We start from the raw sequence: 18,899 nt of genomic DNA on the forward strand, positions 1-18,899 counted from the left end.
CCAACAGGAACTGGACTGCTCCCAAGAATGCATATCCTTATATCACTTATCGGATGGTAACATCTACCTTTTGATACTGCTCACACAGGTATTAAACAATAGTATTAATTTCTTTTAGATATCTACTACATTAAAACAAAAGCACAGGACATCAGTCTAAATATTCAAAGTACCAAATGAATTCATCAAAATGTAGTCATTTCTGAACTTTCCGCTTCAAAATTCTTATTCATACGTTTTATTATATAAGTTTGTTGCCTAAAACTGCAACAGGAACCAGAAGTCCTACTCTAATACTATTTTTTTCTTTGTTCTACTTTGGAATGAAACCTGGAAATTTCAAAATGCTAAATGATCAAAAAAACTTAAAACAATTGAAAACTTTCTTGAAATTTTTTAAATCTTGTTTAAAATTTTATTTTCAATATTTTTTATATATTCATATTTTTAATGAAAAGCTAAAGTAATCTACTACCTTCCAAAATGAAAATTTGAAACTATTGAAAGAAATCCAAATGTGTTTTTTCAACAGTATTTTCAACTCGTAAAATCATATGAGCTTTAAAGAAAGATTTTTTTTCTGTTGAATATTTATTTCATAAAGTATTTGTAACTAACTTTAGTAATAATATAAAACTAAGGCTACAGGAAGTTGATGAATTGCCCTTAACAGCTGCATGAGAGCAACACTTCCAGTTAAGCTGAGAATTGCTGGTAAAAACTCTTCCCTTCTCTCTACAATTCCCTCCTCTTGGAGGCAGATGAAGTATTAGTCTGGCTTGAATGGACAAAAACGAGGAATTATTTGATTTCAATCTATTGTATAGAATACTGTAGACAGGCTGCACTGTTAGAATTAACAGCAGTACAGATATCTGCTCTTTAAGAGAAAACTAATGGTTTTGGTTATTATACCTTGTGGGGAAACTGACTGGCAAACACAGATTGAACAAGCTCAGCTGATGAACTGCAACAGGGCACGTAGAAAGAGATGACAGCAGCAGGGCAGGAGGCAGCAGCACTAACAGGTGGGACACCAGTGGTGGTGACAGCAGAACAGCTGGTGCCTTGCTCATACATCTCCAGATGATCTATAGACCATGTTGGTCCTCGCTATGCATCCGGTTTGTGTCTTAGCCAAATTCTTTGGTGTGTCCTTCCTGCTTATCTCGGCTTCAATGTCACCGCAGTGCTGCAGTGCTTGAAAAAGAGTGTGCATGCTGCTTTACAATTAACTGTAGTATTTAAGGGGTTAGTATTAATATTAGTATGGGGTCAGTATTTTTTTTCCATAAGGGGATAAAATAAACACACAAAATAACTGACATCAACAAGTACCCTGCTGCTGTCACCAGTCTAGCTTGCTGTACCACACAGTGCAGGATGTTTTTGTTCAACTTTTAGGTTTTGCATTAGTTTTTTTTACAACAGACTAGGGTACCGGGAAAAAAAAAAAAAAAAAGATCTCAAATCCTGCCAACTGGCACAACTTGTTATCATACACAGAACTCCGTGCTTTTTCCAAATTGTTCAAAATAAAGTAGGCAATGGCAGCAGTAAGCTATGGCCTGGTGAGACTTGTCTGCTTCCAAGAACTTGCTCAGTCTGACTTAGGTTGATGTTCTTACTGGCAGTTTATATTAAGACATATAATTAGATCTCCATAATATTTTTCCATTGTCCAGGCAAGTTTAAATGATGAGATAAAGTTGTAATTCCATCAGAATGGGAAATATTGATATGTCTGTAAATTGTGAGATGGAATTTTAGCGCTATGTGTCCCAATCACAATAATTTCATATAGCTGCATTTTATGTAGATAATGAAATAAAACCTCAGAAATAAAGAGCTAAGTAACATGGGAAGAGAAAGAAAAATCAGTCTTGGATAGTTGACTACTGAAGCCTAGCAAGGGAACCTCAATACCAAATGAAATATATATACCTTCATCACTACCAAAACATACTTTGTAGATTGTCCAATTTTATGGTGGTAAGTTTCATAAATCTGATCAACAAGGCTGCTTTAAAATGTATTAATTAAAAACAAAAGACTTTATAGTATTCAAAGTTGGTTGTCTCTTCCATGATTAAGCCCAAAATTGAAAGACTGAAAGAGTGTAACACTGCAATCTCAGCTGTGGTTCATTTCTTCATAATCTTTGATCCTTTCTCCCCAGCCATTAAACTAAGCCCTCAGTGACAGCCACATATTGTGAAATTTAGCAGGGGATGTATAGGCAGGTCTGGGTAGACATACGCACATTTCATCCTCTTGATTATGCATAGGATGAAGCAGAATCTAGATTATGATTCTAAAGTACACTGATTCATAGTCTGAATATACATTGTTGAAAGCAGAGACTTCGTCTTCCTGCATGCTTAAGTAACACCTAGCGCAGTTAGGATCTGATCTTTACTAGCAATTGCCACAATTTAATAAACATTATACCTATGTGATTAACAGTCATAAATACCAGAAACTATATTAAAAGCTTCATATCTATGCAGGAATCTATTTATGTATGTGCTTCACTTTACCCACATACAGAGTTTCAACTTTTTTGTGATTGAATTCAACACCCATGGGGCTGAATATACATGAGAAACAGAGAGTTTATTGAGAAAGGTGCCATTTTTTAATCACGTTTCAGAGTAAATTTGGCTTTAGAGATGAGTAATTCAGGCAACTGCTGAGAACCTCACACAGAACAGTAACTCGTGTTAGTCTGCTACTTCCTTTAAGCAATAAGAACAGAGGTGGGAGGCAACACATGGTACAAACTCCACTGCAGAACCTAGGATCACACAAATTTGGAGGTCAGAACAGTGGAGATCTTTCTTCTGTCATTAGCTGAACAACAGATGTGATGCTAGGCTTTATAGAGGGGAGTAGATGATTCATATTGTCTGTAAGTCCATTGCAAAATTTTTATTATTTAGAGAAATAAGCTCTGAGAATATTATCCTCAAAACACATTTGCTGATACTTCAGGAAGAGTTGAAAAAAGAAGAGCATTGTTTTTAAAATGTGTCTTTCTGGAACTATTGGGTTGCAAATAGGTATCTGAAGGTACATTTAAGTCCTTACTTGTCTTGCAGAGTTGTAGATTTTAGATCATTTATATAGGGTCAAGGTTTGATTGGTCAGGTAGTAATTTTTTAACAGAAAATGCAGAGTTGGGATCTTTTCAAAAGTAGAAAAAAGAGGTAAAAAGATGCAGTCCCTCCCAACTTTTCAATTTGAAAATGTAAAGAGAAACTCATAGAGTGTTTCTTTTTTTTTTTTTTTTGGTTTTCCAGTCTCCCTTCTTCTCCACCTCAAGACTTGTCTCAAGACAAACCTTCCAGTCTTATTACCAACTTTAAAGCTAAAAGTACTATAAGAAAATTGTAAACTATGCATAACAGTTATGTATCAGCCTTCTCCCTGTCTTCATAAGATCTTCATTTAATGTGGTAGTTTGGAAGTTTTTGAAAATATTTTGTTCTTACACGCATTTTCATATTCCGCTAATTATTCTTGTTATTTCATTGAGAGTATTCATATAAATACAAATAAGTACATATGCCACTGTTTTTATGACTGGGGATTCTGGGCTGCAAAGGCAGTGAAGGTCTGGCCAATCTGCCTACCCTCCCACATATTAAGACCATTGGGTGTTAAATTTGGAATACGTTCCAGTCTCCCTTTTTTTTTTGGCTAAGGAAATACTAGTACTTTGTTTAATGTCAAGTGCAATGTAGCGACATATCTAAATAAGGCCACAAATTCTTTACGCTTCTCCAAGTGGCAAAATCAGCCTGAAGTTGAAAAGCAATGAATTCCTTGGAAATTCAAGAAGCATTACGAAAATTATAAATTACCTGTCTTCGAAGATCTCGTGTTTTCTTGGTCATCTTGTCAATAGCAATGTTGAGTGGGTCCCCCTTCTCCTTCCGTCCAGTCTGTTAAGAATGAAATATTGGAGTTAGAGAAAAGCAGTCCACAAATATATTTTTTTAATCTTTAAACAGTTCAAATTTGTCAAAGGAAACCTATGCATGCCTTTTTGTTTGCTTCCATCAAGTTGTTATTTCCAATGCAATATTTTAAATATGTTTATGCGTGTGTGTGTGTAGGGGGGAGCATGGCAGATTTTTTTAAAACAAACCTAAAATGATAAGAAGAAAGATTAAGGTGACTCACTGGAGAGTTCAGAACTTTTCCAACAATAAATTATGTGCATATATTATAGCCCATGCTCCAAAAATCTGGCAAGACCTTTCACTATAAAGCGAATATTAAGAGCTTCTAATCTCTATCCTGCCAGGCACTGGGAATGTTAAACATGATAATAAGCAGCAACACAGCTTGAGGACAGAAGGAAAATGGTCCTTACGCCTGTAACAGGAATCATATTGGCAGACATTAGGTGCAGTATAAAGAAGACTTCCACTTAAAACACTTTCCTGCAGGAAGTCTCAAAGCAAAAATCCTCACAAAGATTAAAAAGGGGGAGGGGGAGGGTGGGAGGGGGAAGCTTTCTGTGGCTCATAACCACTGAAAAAAAATACATTCTTTTAGGTTCCGTGGTACAAAAAGCATTAAGTGACTTTGTCAGCTGCATTACCTTTCAAGAGAAGACTGCCTCTCTAAAGATTTGTCACATCCCTTACCCCATTGACCTCTGATAGCTTTTCATCAAGAATCAAAATGATCTTCCATTCTTTCTGGCTGGACTCTTTCATTCCCAATGCTGTTTTCAAATTCTCCTATTTAGAATTGTTCCTTGCATATGATTAAGAGTGATTTTCTATTTCCAACTGAGCCTAATAGCATATGTTTCTGGGACCTATTGAGAAGTCACTTTTGGGGTGGGATGGGGATTAAACATACCCTTTCAATAATGATCTCTCAAATGTAAAGCTCTGTGTTATCAGCTCTCCATGGCCACATTGGCAAGTGGCCTGTGCTCCAGTCTTCTGCTTTAAGCATTCATTTGAGGGAACGCCTGCTTTCTATTATTGTCTGTAATTCTAATTATGATATGGGGCCAATGCCTTTATGATCATTTAGAAATCTGTAAAACCCGTCTCCTCGTTTCATTTAGAAATTCAAACATAACAATCTCAAGTGCCACCAGAATTTCATACAAAATTTAAATTTACCTCGTAGGTTTCTAAAACGAACCCATTACAAATTCTGGAGCTAATCACACGAACAGTAGAAAACAGACAGGGAGAGCATTTGCTATCATACAAGAGGAGGCATCTGTGTAACCTGCTGATATTTTTATCCCGCTTTTCTTGCGTTCATCCTTTGAGTTCTGCTAGTCTCTGGCTAAAGAACTATGGCTCCATAGCCTAAGCCATCGTGGAACATGCTTTTAGTTTCAGATGTCCTGAATTCAACCCCAGATATTTTGTCCAAGATGGCAACTGTCAGAAGTGCTCACAACGTATAGTTTTTAAAGCTGAATTTCACAGTAAAAATGAGGCACACGTGGGCAGATAAGTTTGGTGTAGGAAGCCTCTCCTAACTTCTGCAATGGCACAACAGGGACTGCAAGATGAGCTGGTCTCAGCCAGGTTGCTGGTCTATTAGACTACAAAGATACATTCCAAGAAAATTGTCAATTACTCCATCCATGTGCTATCTACTAGCTGCACCAAGTGTCCTTGGTGACATCAGTGTTTTGGGATGCATTATTTTCCTACTCAAATAATTAAATTCCTTCAGTATCATTTAAATTCTTCTATTCCTTCTCATTGTTTAAGATTTGTACCATTGACTTTGAAGGATATGTAGCCACACAAAATGCTTTAATATATATTTTTTGCTGTGGTAATGATATCCTTCTTCCTTTTTTTTTCTTCTTCTTTTAAGAAATCCAAGAATAATTTGAAAAATGGTGCAAACTGCAGTGAGTATTAATGCAATGGGAATAATGAAAAAGCAAACACCATACCACTTAAGGCTACATTGGGATGGTATTTTACAGCTCTCAAACAAGTTAGCAATTCTTCTTCAGTGATCTCGTGCAGGACAGATGTATCCTGCATTCACCACTGACATGTGAAATCAAGCACTTAACGCTTGGCACTAATTTAAGGGGTCATAAAACTGTCCTGAAAAGGAGCTTGGGACTTGTTGCAGGGTAGTCAGCTAGGGGATACAGTGACACGGAATAAATTAGGCACCTGATAAACTGCACGGTTTAGGAGCAAGGGCTCCTGACATTCCCTAAACGGTCACTGGAGGAAAGCAGAATTTTTCTGATTGACCTAAAAGTTTGGGATTTATGCTCCTAACTTGGGTATTTCGTATTGCTCTTTCTACCAATTCACATGGACTAACCCGTGAGGGTAGGCCCATGGCAGTCTACACCTAACACCTCTCCTGAACCTTGTTTCAAATTTATCTTGTAACTTTTTAATCTAGTTTTAAATTAAATAAACAGTGGCCCTTAAGGTACATCCTATTGAGATATACAAGACAACTGGGAGCCCTTCTGTGACCCGTAGGCCACACAACACAAACTGGCAATATCCATCTGGCCAGCCCCTTCTCCCTTCAAAACAGAGAAAAGCCTCGTCTCTATTGCTCACTGAAAACGTCCTTGCTCTGTGCAATTGCCCGAATCATGCCTACACGCTGTCTGAAATGCTAAACGGCATGAACCAAGCTGTGCTGGAAAACAGGCCACCAAACCGTGTGGACAGAGATCCAGTTTAGCTCTCTCCATGGCAATATTTTGTTCACATATAAGAGGACAGTTTTTCCCTATCCAGGAATTTTAAGTGCTCTTCACCTGTTACTTAAGAAATGGCTGCTGCCTTTAAATTTGGGTAGAAAAGCCCTTCTTCACAGTACAATTTCAAAGGAGGAAAAATTTGTTTAGTAAATCACATTATTGTAAAATAAATAGCATGGCATGTGATGTTACATAGCTTCAGGCGGGTCTGTCAAACACCATCTGCTCTGTGCTGAAAATATAAGTTTATTAAAGTTTATTTATCTAAGTCCTTAAATACTGTTATATTAATGTTGCTCTCTGATAAATTTTTGGCCTCCATTCCTAGAAGGGATAGAAAGGAACTGAGCAGTTTCCTGTGTTTCTGAAAAAAACATGTAAAGCTTGGTATTGAGCCTTATAGCATTTCTCTATTAATCTTTTTCTGCGAAGGGAAGAAAGACACTTTGGAAATGGGATAAAAAGGATGTAAAAACTGCTCCTGGCATTGGGTTAGAAGGAGAATGAAGAGAAATGCCTAGAATCCTTGGAATGCCAAAACAGCAGTATTCAGAGTTCCTGTGGACAGAATTACCTCTATTCATGATGAAATAATAACTTTGTTATAGAAGCATATATTAATAAAAGTCCCTGATATCTAGTGACCATTAGCAGTATTCAGATACTGTTTCTACTTAAGAGGTTTTCAAATGATTCTTTCAATCCGTGTCACTCCCATCCTTACAGCTTTTCCCTGCCTGCTTGATTCGTGTCCAGTTTCTCAGGAGGAGCTGACTTCCACGGGCTTCTGACCAGGGGCTGTGCCAGGACACAAATGGACATTGCATTGCAGTTCTCCCGCAGTCCCTTTCCCAGATCAGACAATATAAGATTCATCCCCCTGAATATATTTTTCAAGCATTTTAAGCTAGCCTTAAGATGCTGAATAATTTTTCCCCATTTTCAACATTTCGAACACCTCCAACTTTCTCCACTACCTGGAGAAATCTAGTTATTGTCATTTTGCTTTAGTAAATGCCTACAGTCACAACCACTGTCGAATATATTTCTTGAACAATAAAACAAACATAAGAGTAAATTCATTATTTTCCGTATATTAAACAAAGATTAAAAAGCCCTACAGTTAAAACTTCATAGTATTATGGCGAGTGCTTATTTAGATAGGAAACTCCAACGCCATTAAGTTAGAAAGGGAAATAACAAAATATTAATAATAATAAAAAAAAACACCTTAATTACAGAAAGAATTTTCAGCATCTGCTAGAAAGATCTCTCTTAGGATATAGCACAGTTTTTGTTTTGAAAAAGAGCTTTTTTACCTCCCTCATTTTCTTCTTTTCATAAGCTTTTCACAGTTTACACTGTTGGAATAAAACAAAAATCTCCCAAAATATTTTCACAACTATTAAGGCCATTTATTTCCCAAGACTTGCTCATTACAGAACTCTTTTGATCAGCATGAGGTACTTCGACGGATGCTGTTTTCCAGACCTAGAGAGTATCACAGAATCAAGACACAGACAGTGAGGCCAACCAGCCTAGAGCCATAGCGCATTTTGGATGACACGCAGACAACCTTGGAAGAGGATGTTTTAGACTGGAACTGTGTTGTCAGCTTTGACTAATTCCAAATAACCCCAAAAGGGAAATTATAAAGCTGTCATTTCAGCACGTGAACCAGATAAGATTGCTGCTACCATTACTATTATAAAGAAGGCGTAAATATTATGGCAATAAATATGCTTACATGCAGACAAAGTCTGCATCATCACACATGATGCACGCGCTCATGTGAGATGCAAACCCATTACTTTGAGCACATTATGATTTTTGTTTTTACAATCAATGACAGATGAACATGGCTGGCAATAGTAACCTATTAAAGATGGGGATGGAGTACTACCAAATACACAAAAAGTGCAGCGATTGCAAGCCTACAATGTAATATCACAGATACAAAAACAATGTGCATGACTACCAAGTAAGGTACATTAGAGAGAGCTACCAAAGAAATTATTCCTTTAAAGTGCCTAGTCTAGAAGCTCAGTGTTTCTATTTATCACAAATATTATTAATAATAGAAGCCTAAAGTGGTGTAAGAAGTTTTAGGACTACTGTTTTCACACATTCCCCTGTCTTCTCTGCTGCTTTAGATGTAAGCCCAAACACCTGGGAGAACTCGGTCTCCTAACATATTGCATGTTGCATATCCAAGACACCCTCATTGCCATTTATCGAGCAATTTAGCCTCTAGGAGACAGCTGGAAAGATTATCTATTGATCCAAAAGCTACCAAACCTTGATATACTCTTATATTTTCATCATCCCCTAGGTAGATGGTTCCATTATTTACAGTTTATTCAAAACTTCAATATCACAATGTTTTATTAAGGTGTAAACTGCTGCTCAAAAGTATATCTGTCCTAATATTTTATTTTAAATGTTGAACAACATCACTCTTTAAAAACTATGCTCATGTTCAATAGCCCTTTTAAAAGTGATGAAGAGAAGCTTACTACTAAGAGGAAAAACATTTTGAACATCAGACGTAAGCTGCCTCAGTGCTTTTAAGCAGAAAGCTGGGTTTAAACACACCAATACATAGTCTCCTTCTGACAGGTTAAGAAGACTAATTCCAGGTCAGGAAAAGGCTAACCCATATATCCTAGTAGAATTGAGTAGAGGCTAAATTTCACTGGAAGCTGAAAACCTTAGCTATTAGCTAGGGAGATGGGTCAGGAAAACATATTTTAGAAAAGTTGTGTGGTCCCCTTACGGATGAGCTGAACAAGACATCTTAGAATATATATATATATATATATATATTTCACATTGGTAAGGTGAGTAAAGCTCTTAGGAACATGGTGTGAATGTCAATTACTGTTCTGCTCGGCTCAGTAATTTCATCCATTCTTTATGTTTATACCCGCAAATGATGTTTTTTTCTCTTTAGAATTTATTCGAAGTAACAAGATTGTACCTTCTGCGATCATCTGCTTTCTATATTCAATTTTTGCTAAAGAATCACCTCACATGGAATGATTTTGTTTGTTTCCTTTTCTTCTTAATCATTTTTTTTTCCTTGAGGAAACAAAGGAGAATTCTGCATAAGTGAGGGCAGAAAAGGTTGCTTAGAAATCCCTCAACTCAGGTCTTTTGACTATTGTTTATGCAGCAGCAGTTGCAAAGGAGAAAGGTTTGGACACCACAGAGAAAGGACAAGACAAAAAGATCCCAGTATGTATATTATCTTGCCAGTCTGCAATAAAAAACTGAATTACACTCTTTCTTCAGGGCACTTCCATAGTACTACTCAGTTCTAGAATGTCATTCATTAAATAACCTGCTCATAAATGTAAGTTACGGACAAGAAGTTCTTCCTAAATGAAACAATTGCTTTCAGCAGTTTTTAATTACCTTGTAAAATTGTGACTAGATCACAGCGAGTGTAATTGGTTCCAGCGTAGCATAAATAATCACAACTATGCAGAAAACCGGGCAAGCTGCATCCTTGCAGTCCCAGGCAGTAAATAAAGGCAACAGAACATAAATGAACCATGAGCTGGGTACCATCGCGGTATCTCAGGTGCGCAAATCTTGTCCTTGGCCTGGACCCAAACAAGTTTTATCTAGATTTGCACACAATTAGAACTGAACATGCAACAAACTAAAGAAATAATGAGAACTGGCTACGGAAAAGGGTGAAGAAAACTCTCTATTTTATCCACATTTTAATGCAGTCCACATCACCACAACAGCCGAATGCCCTTGAGGGAGGAGCTGGTGAATTAAGAGGTGTGGTTAATATCAGCCGTGCGTGGTTTGCTCTTTTATCCTCTCACGAGAGGGAGAACTTGCGTTCTTTTAATGTGTTTGCTTTGTGGCTATTGGGTTTTTTTTTGTACCATTCACCATTGTAACTATTTCTTGCTTTACAGCAACAGCCAAGGATTTTTAGAAAGATTATCAACGACAGCAGTTTGATTTAAAAGACCAGAATTAGGGCTTGATCATACTAGTTTTCAAGTATCAGCAGTTATCATTAATTGATATTTACCCATAACCATATACTGGAAATTAGGCTTCCTTAAAAAAGAACTGCTGAAAGAATTTATATTTATAATGATACCAGAGTTTGCCTGAAATTCAACCTTTGCCATTCTTAAGAGTGAAGGCAGCAAGGCTTCTTCTTCATTTTTAGATATACATTGAATATTTTTCTATTTCTGTGCATTTCTGAACTAGAGTTTCCAAGATAACTGTGGTGAGCATACAGTCCCTTTCCTTCTAGCTACTAGCCAAAAGAGGACTTTATAGCATACTGTGGTATCCAAAAAATGCAGAAAAGGCAACCAGTGGGATATTTCTAAATTATAAGGCACATACAAATCACATTGATTTCAGGTGCATTAAAAAAAAATATTGATTTGATGATGGGAAAAAAACGCTGTGGAAGTTAAACAGGAATTTTGAACTCTAAGTTTAAAACAGAGGTAACCAAAACCATCCCTCTGTCTTGTCCAGTTGTACTAGAAGTGCTCTAAAGGGCTACAGCATCACCTGCCCTATGTTCTACTGCTTTGCCCCACAGCACCACTCACCATCACACAGACACTAGCCCCCTTCCCCTAATAGCCCAGCCAAAGATGGCAGGCATATAAACATGATCTGGTTCCTTTCAAAGAGCACCTGTGGCTGATTTCTCCAGAAAATGTGAAATTAGAAAATCTGATCCAGGTTTCTGTCCTAATGTCCCTGAGAACTTCCTCTCATTCCTTCCTGTTTGGGAGGGAGTTGACTTTATAACATTATGCATCCGAATACTGATCTGCAGCACATTTCTTTTAGTTAAAGAGCATCTTTTCCTTCGCAATGCTTACTCAGAGGACTCAAAGAGGAAAACATCAGGTTTGTCAAAGAATAAACTGCATATTTCCATTCGTAAGATGTCTGTACACAAATTGATGCCATTACAGATAAATGCATATAGAAAAATAGAATTTCTGAGGACAGAAATTTGGTTGGTGTAAACTGTTATAAAACGATCAGCTCCAATGAAATCACACTAATTTACACCAGCTGAGAATCTCCCCAGCCGTCAGTTAAAATGTAATCTTGCAGATGCTTCCATTTAGAAGGTCAGAACTGTTTACTCCAGAATTCCAAATTATTCTAATTTCTTCACAGACATCCACTTGCAAAGGGTCCACTACAAACTCCTCATTTAACTACCAACTGCTTTCCAGCTGTAAATTGCAATCTGCTTTTAAATTACTTCTGGACGGCTTCTCTTAATCTAAAATAACTGGAGGAGAATGTGGTAGTACGCATTTTTTCTTTCCCTTCAGATATGGAAGTTCATAACGAAGAAATATGTAAATATGTAAGTGACAAAATTTACCAACTTTACAAGCTCTGAGAAAAGTCTGTTATTATAAGCATCCTGGTTAATGTCACTAAGTCATTAAAAAAATACCCACCACCACCACCACAACAACAACAAAACAACTATTAACAAAGTTTTCTACCTTATTTTCCATTAAAAATTTATCTGTTTAAAAGTTTAAGTAATGCACGGCAACTAAGAAAAGATAAGCAGTAGAAATCTTCAGGATATCTTACAACACGTAATGAACAATACTACATGCACCTAAACTCAGAAAATTTACTGAAAAAATCTTTGTCGCATTTCTGTTACGGATTAGTGGAAATACTTGTTAGCACTCTTAATAGAAGTGATACTTATGTTTGTTATCACCACTGGTCTCAGTTTTATGTCTCATTCAGTAGAAATCACTCCCTTCCTAGCTTGTTTTAAATTAAAGGTTATATTGTGCATCACAGGGACGAGTGTTATTCACTGAATTAAATGTAGGACTTCCTGAGACATCTAAGCATTCCTTGAAAATTTTGTAGTATTTTCCAGGTCTCCCTCTTATGCTGACAACCACATAATTTAATTTCTCCAGTTCACAAAAACTTTTTTGTTTCTTTGAGCATTAAAAGAAAAATTTTCATTTGATGACAATATTTTACCATAACATTGGCTTATGTAGTGTGCACAGATGCATTTTTTCAGCAGAGAAACATTTTAGACATCTCTGAGAAATTAAGTGACTGTTGGAAATACGTCAAAGAGTTTAGAGGTGTTCAGAAATGTTGCCTTTTTTTTTTAATGAACATCATTTTTTTAATGAATCATTTTTTTAATGAACATACTGAAGTTTCGACTATGTTTTTATATTTAGATCCATACCTTTTGCTAATGGCATATAACTAGGTATTACATAGCCTTAGAGTTCAAAACCCCCAAATCTGACCTGTCTGTATGAGGCACAGAATTGTCCTGACTTTACCTACCACTCTTTGAGCTTCGATTATCACAGAAATATAGGATTTCATCTACTTGGTTGTGTCTGTCACTATCTAATAGATGTGTATTTGATATCATGTCTGCATTTCCTTCTTCATAATTGCATCATGCTTGCATTCCTTGGGTGATCCACAAGGAAATGAGGTCTTGATTATATCCTATCGAAAGTGTGTTCATCAATGTACGCAGCTGAAAGTCAATGCTAAGTGAGAAAAAACTCAATATTTGTACTTATAAGAGAATTAAATGCTTTTTTTTGAATTCATTACTACTTTCTTTTCCCTTATCATTGAGTTCCTTTCAGACCACTCAGCTTTTTTTCCTCTTTATCTGCCAACCAGTTCTGAATGCTTTCAATGACAGTCTCCACCAAAACAATATTTGAAATGATTTGGGCTGATGTTTCTCGCAGCCATTGTAACCACTGCTTCTTTCCTGCTCGGACACCCTGCTTGGCAGGGTACCACGCAGCCTGCACAATACCAGGTTATTGCGTGTGTCAGACATCTGATGGCAGTGGCTTGTGTGTCTGGCAGCAAGGCTTTTCACCAGGTACACCTCCAGCAAAACCTCACCTGCAAGGAAACAGTGAGCAGGAGATTTAATTGGACACATACTGTAACTTCAGCTATTGTTTTGAATGAATGGAGATAGAGGAAAGCCTGGGAAAGAAAATAACTCAGTTCTCATTACAGCAATTATTTGGTCAACTTGAGTACTGGCTTCTTTGTGCCCACATGTTCCTTTCTAGGACACCACAAGCATCAGACGCTGGTGATGAAATAAAACATACAACATAAATAAATAGATAAACGGGATCTGTTTAAACTCCAAACAGAGACATTCAAAAGCAAGCAAGAACAATGGACCAGCTCCTTCTATTTTTACAGTGCAAAACTGTGGTCTATTCCTGTCACCTCCTCAGACCAATGTGCTAAGTGATATCCATTCAAATTACTTGTCAGCTTAATCAGAGGAAGTGAAACACAATTACAGGGCATTAGTGTAAAAAGCCAGCACAAAATAACAAAACGTCCATGTGGGATATCTGAAGCAAAAGACTGCCGAAAATAACCCTGTAACATTTTCATCAACACTCTTTCTTAAACTTTTTTTTACAGAAAAAGAAAAAAAACACACCAAACAACGCTTTTGTAAATGCTACTACAAACTAGTTACTTATATAATAATGTTTTAAATCTCTCAAGTTGTTAGAGTCCTTATTTCTCCTTTTAGATTTCAGATTTTTTTCAGCACTTGTTTTGTTCTTAGAAAAAAATAAATAAATGCATAAATATAAAGACTTTTACTGAAATGGTAACTGGTGCATTTACAAAGCCTCTCCAAAGCCTCTCTGTGCTCCCTCTCAAGTCAGCAGGAATTTATACATTATTTCCATTAAAAGATTGAAACATTCACTATTCATAACTACTCCAAATTTCCTCTGAATGTAAACTGCACTTTTGGAATTATCAGATGGGTGACTTAGATTAAATGGATGAAATGGATGCAGGAAAGAGAAGGGACTCATCCTGTTCTTCCCCAAAGGTGGGGATGCAAGACCGGTGGGTGCAAAAGAATGAACAAAACAAGCCTGCCCCTGAAGCTTTGTCTTAAGTCCTCAGCAATGCCGGAATGGCCTCTGGTTCTTGGAGTCCCTCCGACCCTTCTACACCAAGCGGCAACATATCTTAGTTTCAGCAGCACAGGTGAAAATATACACCTTGCCCAGAGTTGCAAAAGGATTTGTGAATCCCCCAAACAGGGAATCAGGCCTAATCCTCTAATTTCCTGATATTGATAGTGATACTTCACTATTAAATAAAATATAAGAGGCAGAATGATGACTATGTGATTTGGATACACATGAACCTCACTTAGTCTTTTCAAAATAATAACTATCCATACATGTCTTCAGGATAAAGCACGAGCACAAGCCCTGTGTCAGAGAAAGACTTCTCCTTCCAATCTTCTGGATTGAAACAAATTTAGTTTTTTCAACAGTTGGAAAATACACCCCAGGTCCTGGTGAGTGTGTTAAAAAACACTTAAAATGGTCATGTTGTAATTCCCAGCTCATAGACTCTGAGGCCTTTCTTTGGATTTGGCCCTTATCTTTTATGTTCATGAGACAGTAATTAATTTGACCGTCCCTGCCTGGCCTATAGGGTAATTGAATGACTAGCTCTTCACGTCCTCATGCCTCCAGAAAGAGTTATTTCTGTGAATGTGCAATAGGACAAGTTCACTCTGCAGTGTTGATAACGATGACATTGAAACTTCTAAGCTAAGTGGCATTGCAGCCCATCTTATAGCTAATGGAAATGGTAGAGTGTATAGGAATATGCAAAATGCAAAACCACTGTACAATTTACACCCTGTCTAGCATCTGAAAATAATAATAATTAAAAAATAAAGTTAATCCTATTTTTAAAAATTGCTTGATACCTCTTCATTTTATGGAACAGCTAAAATACCCAAAATATAACAGAAGGGGTTAAAAGCAAGATAGTTCCTTTGGTAGGTTGCCACAAAGTCTTCTTGTAGGAAATGAAGTGTAAAAAATTTTAAAGAATGTTAAATGAAATTGCAACAGACTGAAACCTGTGGTTCTAGCGCAAGACCTGAAATAACGTTGAAATAGATGCTAACTGGCATCACCTCCATTCTGATGTTCATAAATGAAACTGAATGAGCCTTCGAAGGTGCCAAAGGGAAACTAGCTGTCCAAAGAACATTAAAATGCACTCGGATTTAGGTTACCAGCCCCAAAGTTATTTATACCTTTCTAAGTTATTTAGATGCCTTTGCAAATCCATCCAATGAGACAGATGTGTACATTTTCAAACGGGTTGAAAGTCTGTAGAATTTAAATTTGTAAATTGTCATGGATCTGCCTGCATTATCAATTAGCAATGGTTTTTGAGGTGAGCTACTGATCTGCAGTTATTCATTGCAGGAGGTTTTTTACTGGGGAACAGTGCATGACTTGCACCAAGACTTGCAAATGCGGTAGCTCAAAAGTTATCTACAGACATCTACAGCTGATTAGAGTACCTCTTAATGACAGATGCATTTAGGAACTAATTGCAAGTGATAGAAGTGACAACTGACCTTTACCTCTGGTTTTTTTCTTCTTTATCTCCTAAATAGCTGTGATGTTCAAAATTAAACCTCTTTTTAATGTATAAGGATATCAACTATTTTAAATAGTAGTATTTTAATCATTTCCTATTTCAGCTTTGCAATTTCGTTTGTAATACAACAAAGCATTCCACACTCCCTATTTATTTCTCTATTCTTTGTGAAATACCTTATAATTCCATTGGCATTTCTTACAACATTATAGTTGAATAAACATTTTCTTTAAAATCTATGATTTCGAGAAAACAAGAACAATTACAGTGATTCTGCATGTTACAAATGCTTATGATGTACCCCAAGAAGAAAGCAACTGAATCCAGTCATTGGGAACTAGACTTTAGCTCAGTTTCACAGTCTAACTCTGTTTCTAATAGATTATATTTTAGTGAAATTTTCTTTAGTATGGCAATTAGCGTTAAGGGTGAGTCAATTCCATGATGATCAAATGCCTAAAGAAATTTTAGAAAATAAACTAAAGCCCGGCAGGAGAAGCTCTGTGGCTTTCCACGCTGCATGATGCTTTTTACTTCAAAACTACTAAGTAAATTACTGAGAAAAAGTTACTGTGAATAAAATGGGCTGCACTGTGTTAAGTAATTATTTCTAAAGTGTGAAATGGGTAGGAAGTATCTCATCTTAAAGTAGTGCCATGATGCATATTACCTCTCTAGTATATAATGAACAGTCTTTTTTTTTTTTTTTCCTTTATCATGCAGAAGCAAGCACTGGAATGAAAACTTTGTTTTACTAATGATCTTTTATGTAGGAGTGAAGTGTAAAGACTCAACTTGTGAACCTATGCTGTACTCCACTATTTGTACTGCATTTAATGTTTATGGAAGAATTTTCTGGAGAGTCAAGAAACCTCAGGAGATGCTCATTCTATATATTCTAAGCATATTCAGTTGACACTCCCTATTTAAGGTGTGTATGACACTCCCAATTCAAGGTATGTATGAAGCAGACATGATCTTGGAGATGAGGACTTCTGGGAGCGTTAAGGGATGCACCACAGTTAGGATTTTTTTTTTAAACAAGGCAGAACATGGCTCACTTTTACGTATGTCTTGCAGGCATGTCACACTGCATACCCATTGCTTAGCCTTGAAAGCTAGAGGAAAAAGGAGGCCATTTTAACAGAAAAGTTATGATCAAAGTATCAGTTAGGAAATTATGATTATGATGATTCTAAGAGAACAGAAGGGATTCTTGCAACTAACTAATACCTAGATGCATAACTAGAGACTATTTCAACAACAAGGAAAAAAAAATCTTTTTTCCTGCCTTTTTTTTTTTTTTCCTCATAACATTTTAAAAATTGCACGGACTGAGGAGAAGAAAGCAGAAAACCCTATAAGAATAGAAAAAAACACCACCAACAACAGCAACTAAAAGGTGACACAAATTGGTTGTAATTAGTTGTATACTAAGTGGCTAAAGTACTGCTGTCCTTTTAAAGGATAACTACATCTACATCAAAACTTTTATGCAGAGTACATGTAAAATTCAGCCCCAGATCAAAAACAAGAGGTAGCAGAGAGTGATTAAGAGGGCACTAGTTTGTATTTAACAGCTGACAAGCACAATTTGGAGAAAATAGTTTTCATTATTTCTTGTTTTTCATTCATCATTCCTGTTCTACTTTGTGTTGGTGTGACTTCACCTCGAGCACTGTGCGCAAGGTCCCTGGGTTTGTTCGGCCCCGAGCAGAGCAGGCCGAGGGGAGGCCTCATGGCGGCCTGCAGCTCCCTCACGAGGGGAGCGGAGGGGCAGGCGCTGAGCTCTGCTCTCTGGGGACAGCGACAGGACCCGAGGGGACGGCATGGAGCTGGGACAGGGGAGGGTCAGGCTGGGTGTGAGGGAAAGGTTCTGCACCCAGAGGGTGGTCGGGCACTGGGACAGGCTCCCCAGGGAAGTGGTCAAGAAGATCAAGAAGCATTTGGACAGCGCTCTCAGACACATGGTCTGATTTTTGGGTGGTCTTGTGGGGAGCCAGGAGTTGGGCTCGATGATCCTGGTGGGTCCCTTCCAATTCAGGATATTCTGTTTGATAATCCCTTTCAACAACACACAATATAGGCTTTTGTTTTTGTTCATATACGTAAGAGCTTCAGTACAAAGAGATCAGAAAGGGGTATTTTCTCAGATTAAATATCATATGGATATAGAATAATACTTTGTGAGGGCATGACCTCTAAACACACACAACCATTTAGTGACCTGCTCATAAGAGAGAGGAAAAAAAAAAAGAAAAAGAGTATCTACAAAGTGTAAACTCATTTTTGCCTCAGTCCTGAAACCATCTTTGAGGTTTGACCTTCAGAAGAATTTCACATAACACAGATGGGTTGACTAGGGTTGGCTACAGGAAAATGTTTAACAAGTCAGTGTTGCAAAGCACTCTGTAATGATGCAGAGCAAGCCTCTAAATATATCAAGTGAGCTCTTCTCTGCTGAAATATCTATATATTAATAGCTCATTCTCTGGGATCAGGAAGTGTTACACATCAAGGAGGGGAGCGGATACGAAACAATAATTTCATTGCAGGGCTTCAATACAACCATACTTTCAAAAAGGTAATTATAAGGTGGGGTTACTCTGTCCTTTGAATTTAGCAATGGTCAATGCCAAGTTATTATGGAAAC

The 18,899-nt window shown here is 37.1% G+C and overlaps 1 protein-coding gene across 13 annotated transcripts in view; it reads right to left on the bottom strand.

Annotated features, from left to right (window-relative positions):
- The window catches only part of CTNNA2 (catenin alpha 2), a 475,915-nt gene that overhangs the window by 111,586 nt on the left and 345,430 nt on the right, over positions 1-18,899 (bottom strand). For 12 of the 13 annotated variants that reach the window (XM_080590833.1, XM_080590842.1, XM_080590843.1 and 9 more), the window contains one exon: positions 3,867-3,947. In XM_080590833.1, coding sequence (XP_080446959.1) covers positions 3,867-3,947 — 81 coding nt within the window. Of the gene's footprint in view, positions 1-3,866; positions 3,948-4,047; positions 4,154-18,899 lie in introns of all 13 variants that reach the window. The other variant, XM_080590835.1, reaches the window with a different exon arrangement.

Source organism: Anser brachyrhynchus (assembly GCF_964034855.1).
Source record: "Anser brachyrhynchus genome assembly, chromosome: 4".
Classification (NCBI taxonomy): domain Eukaryota; kingdom Metazoa; phylum Chordata; class Aves; order Anseriformes; family Anatidae; genus Anser; species Anser brachyrhynchus.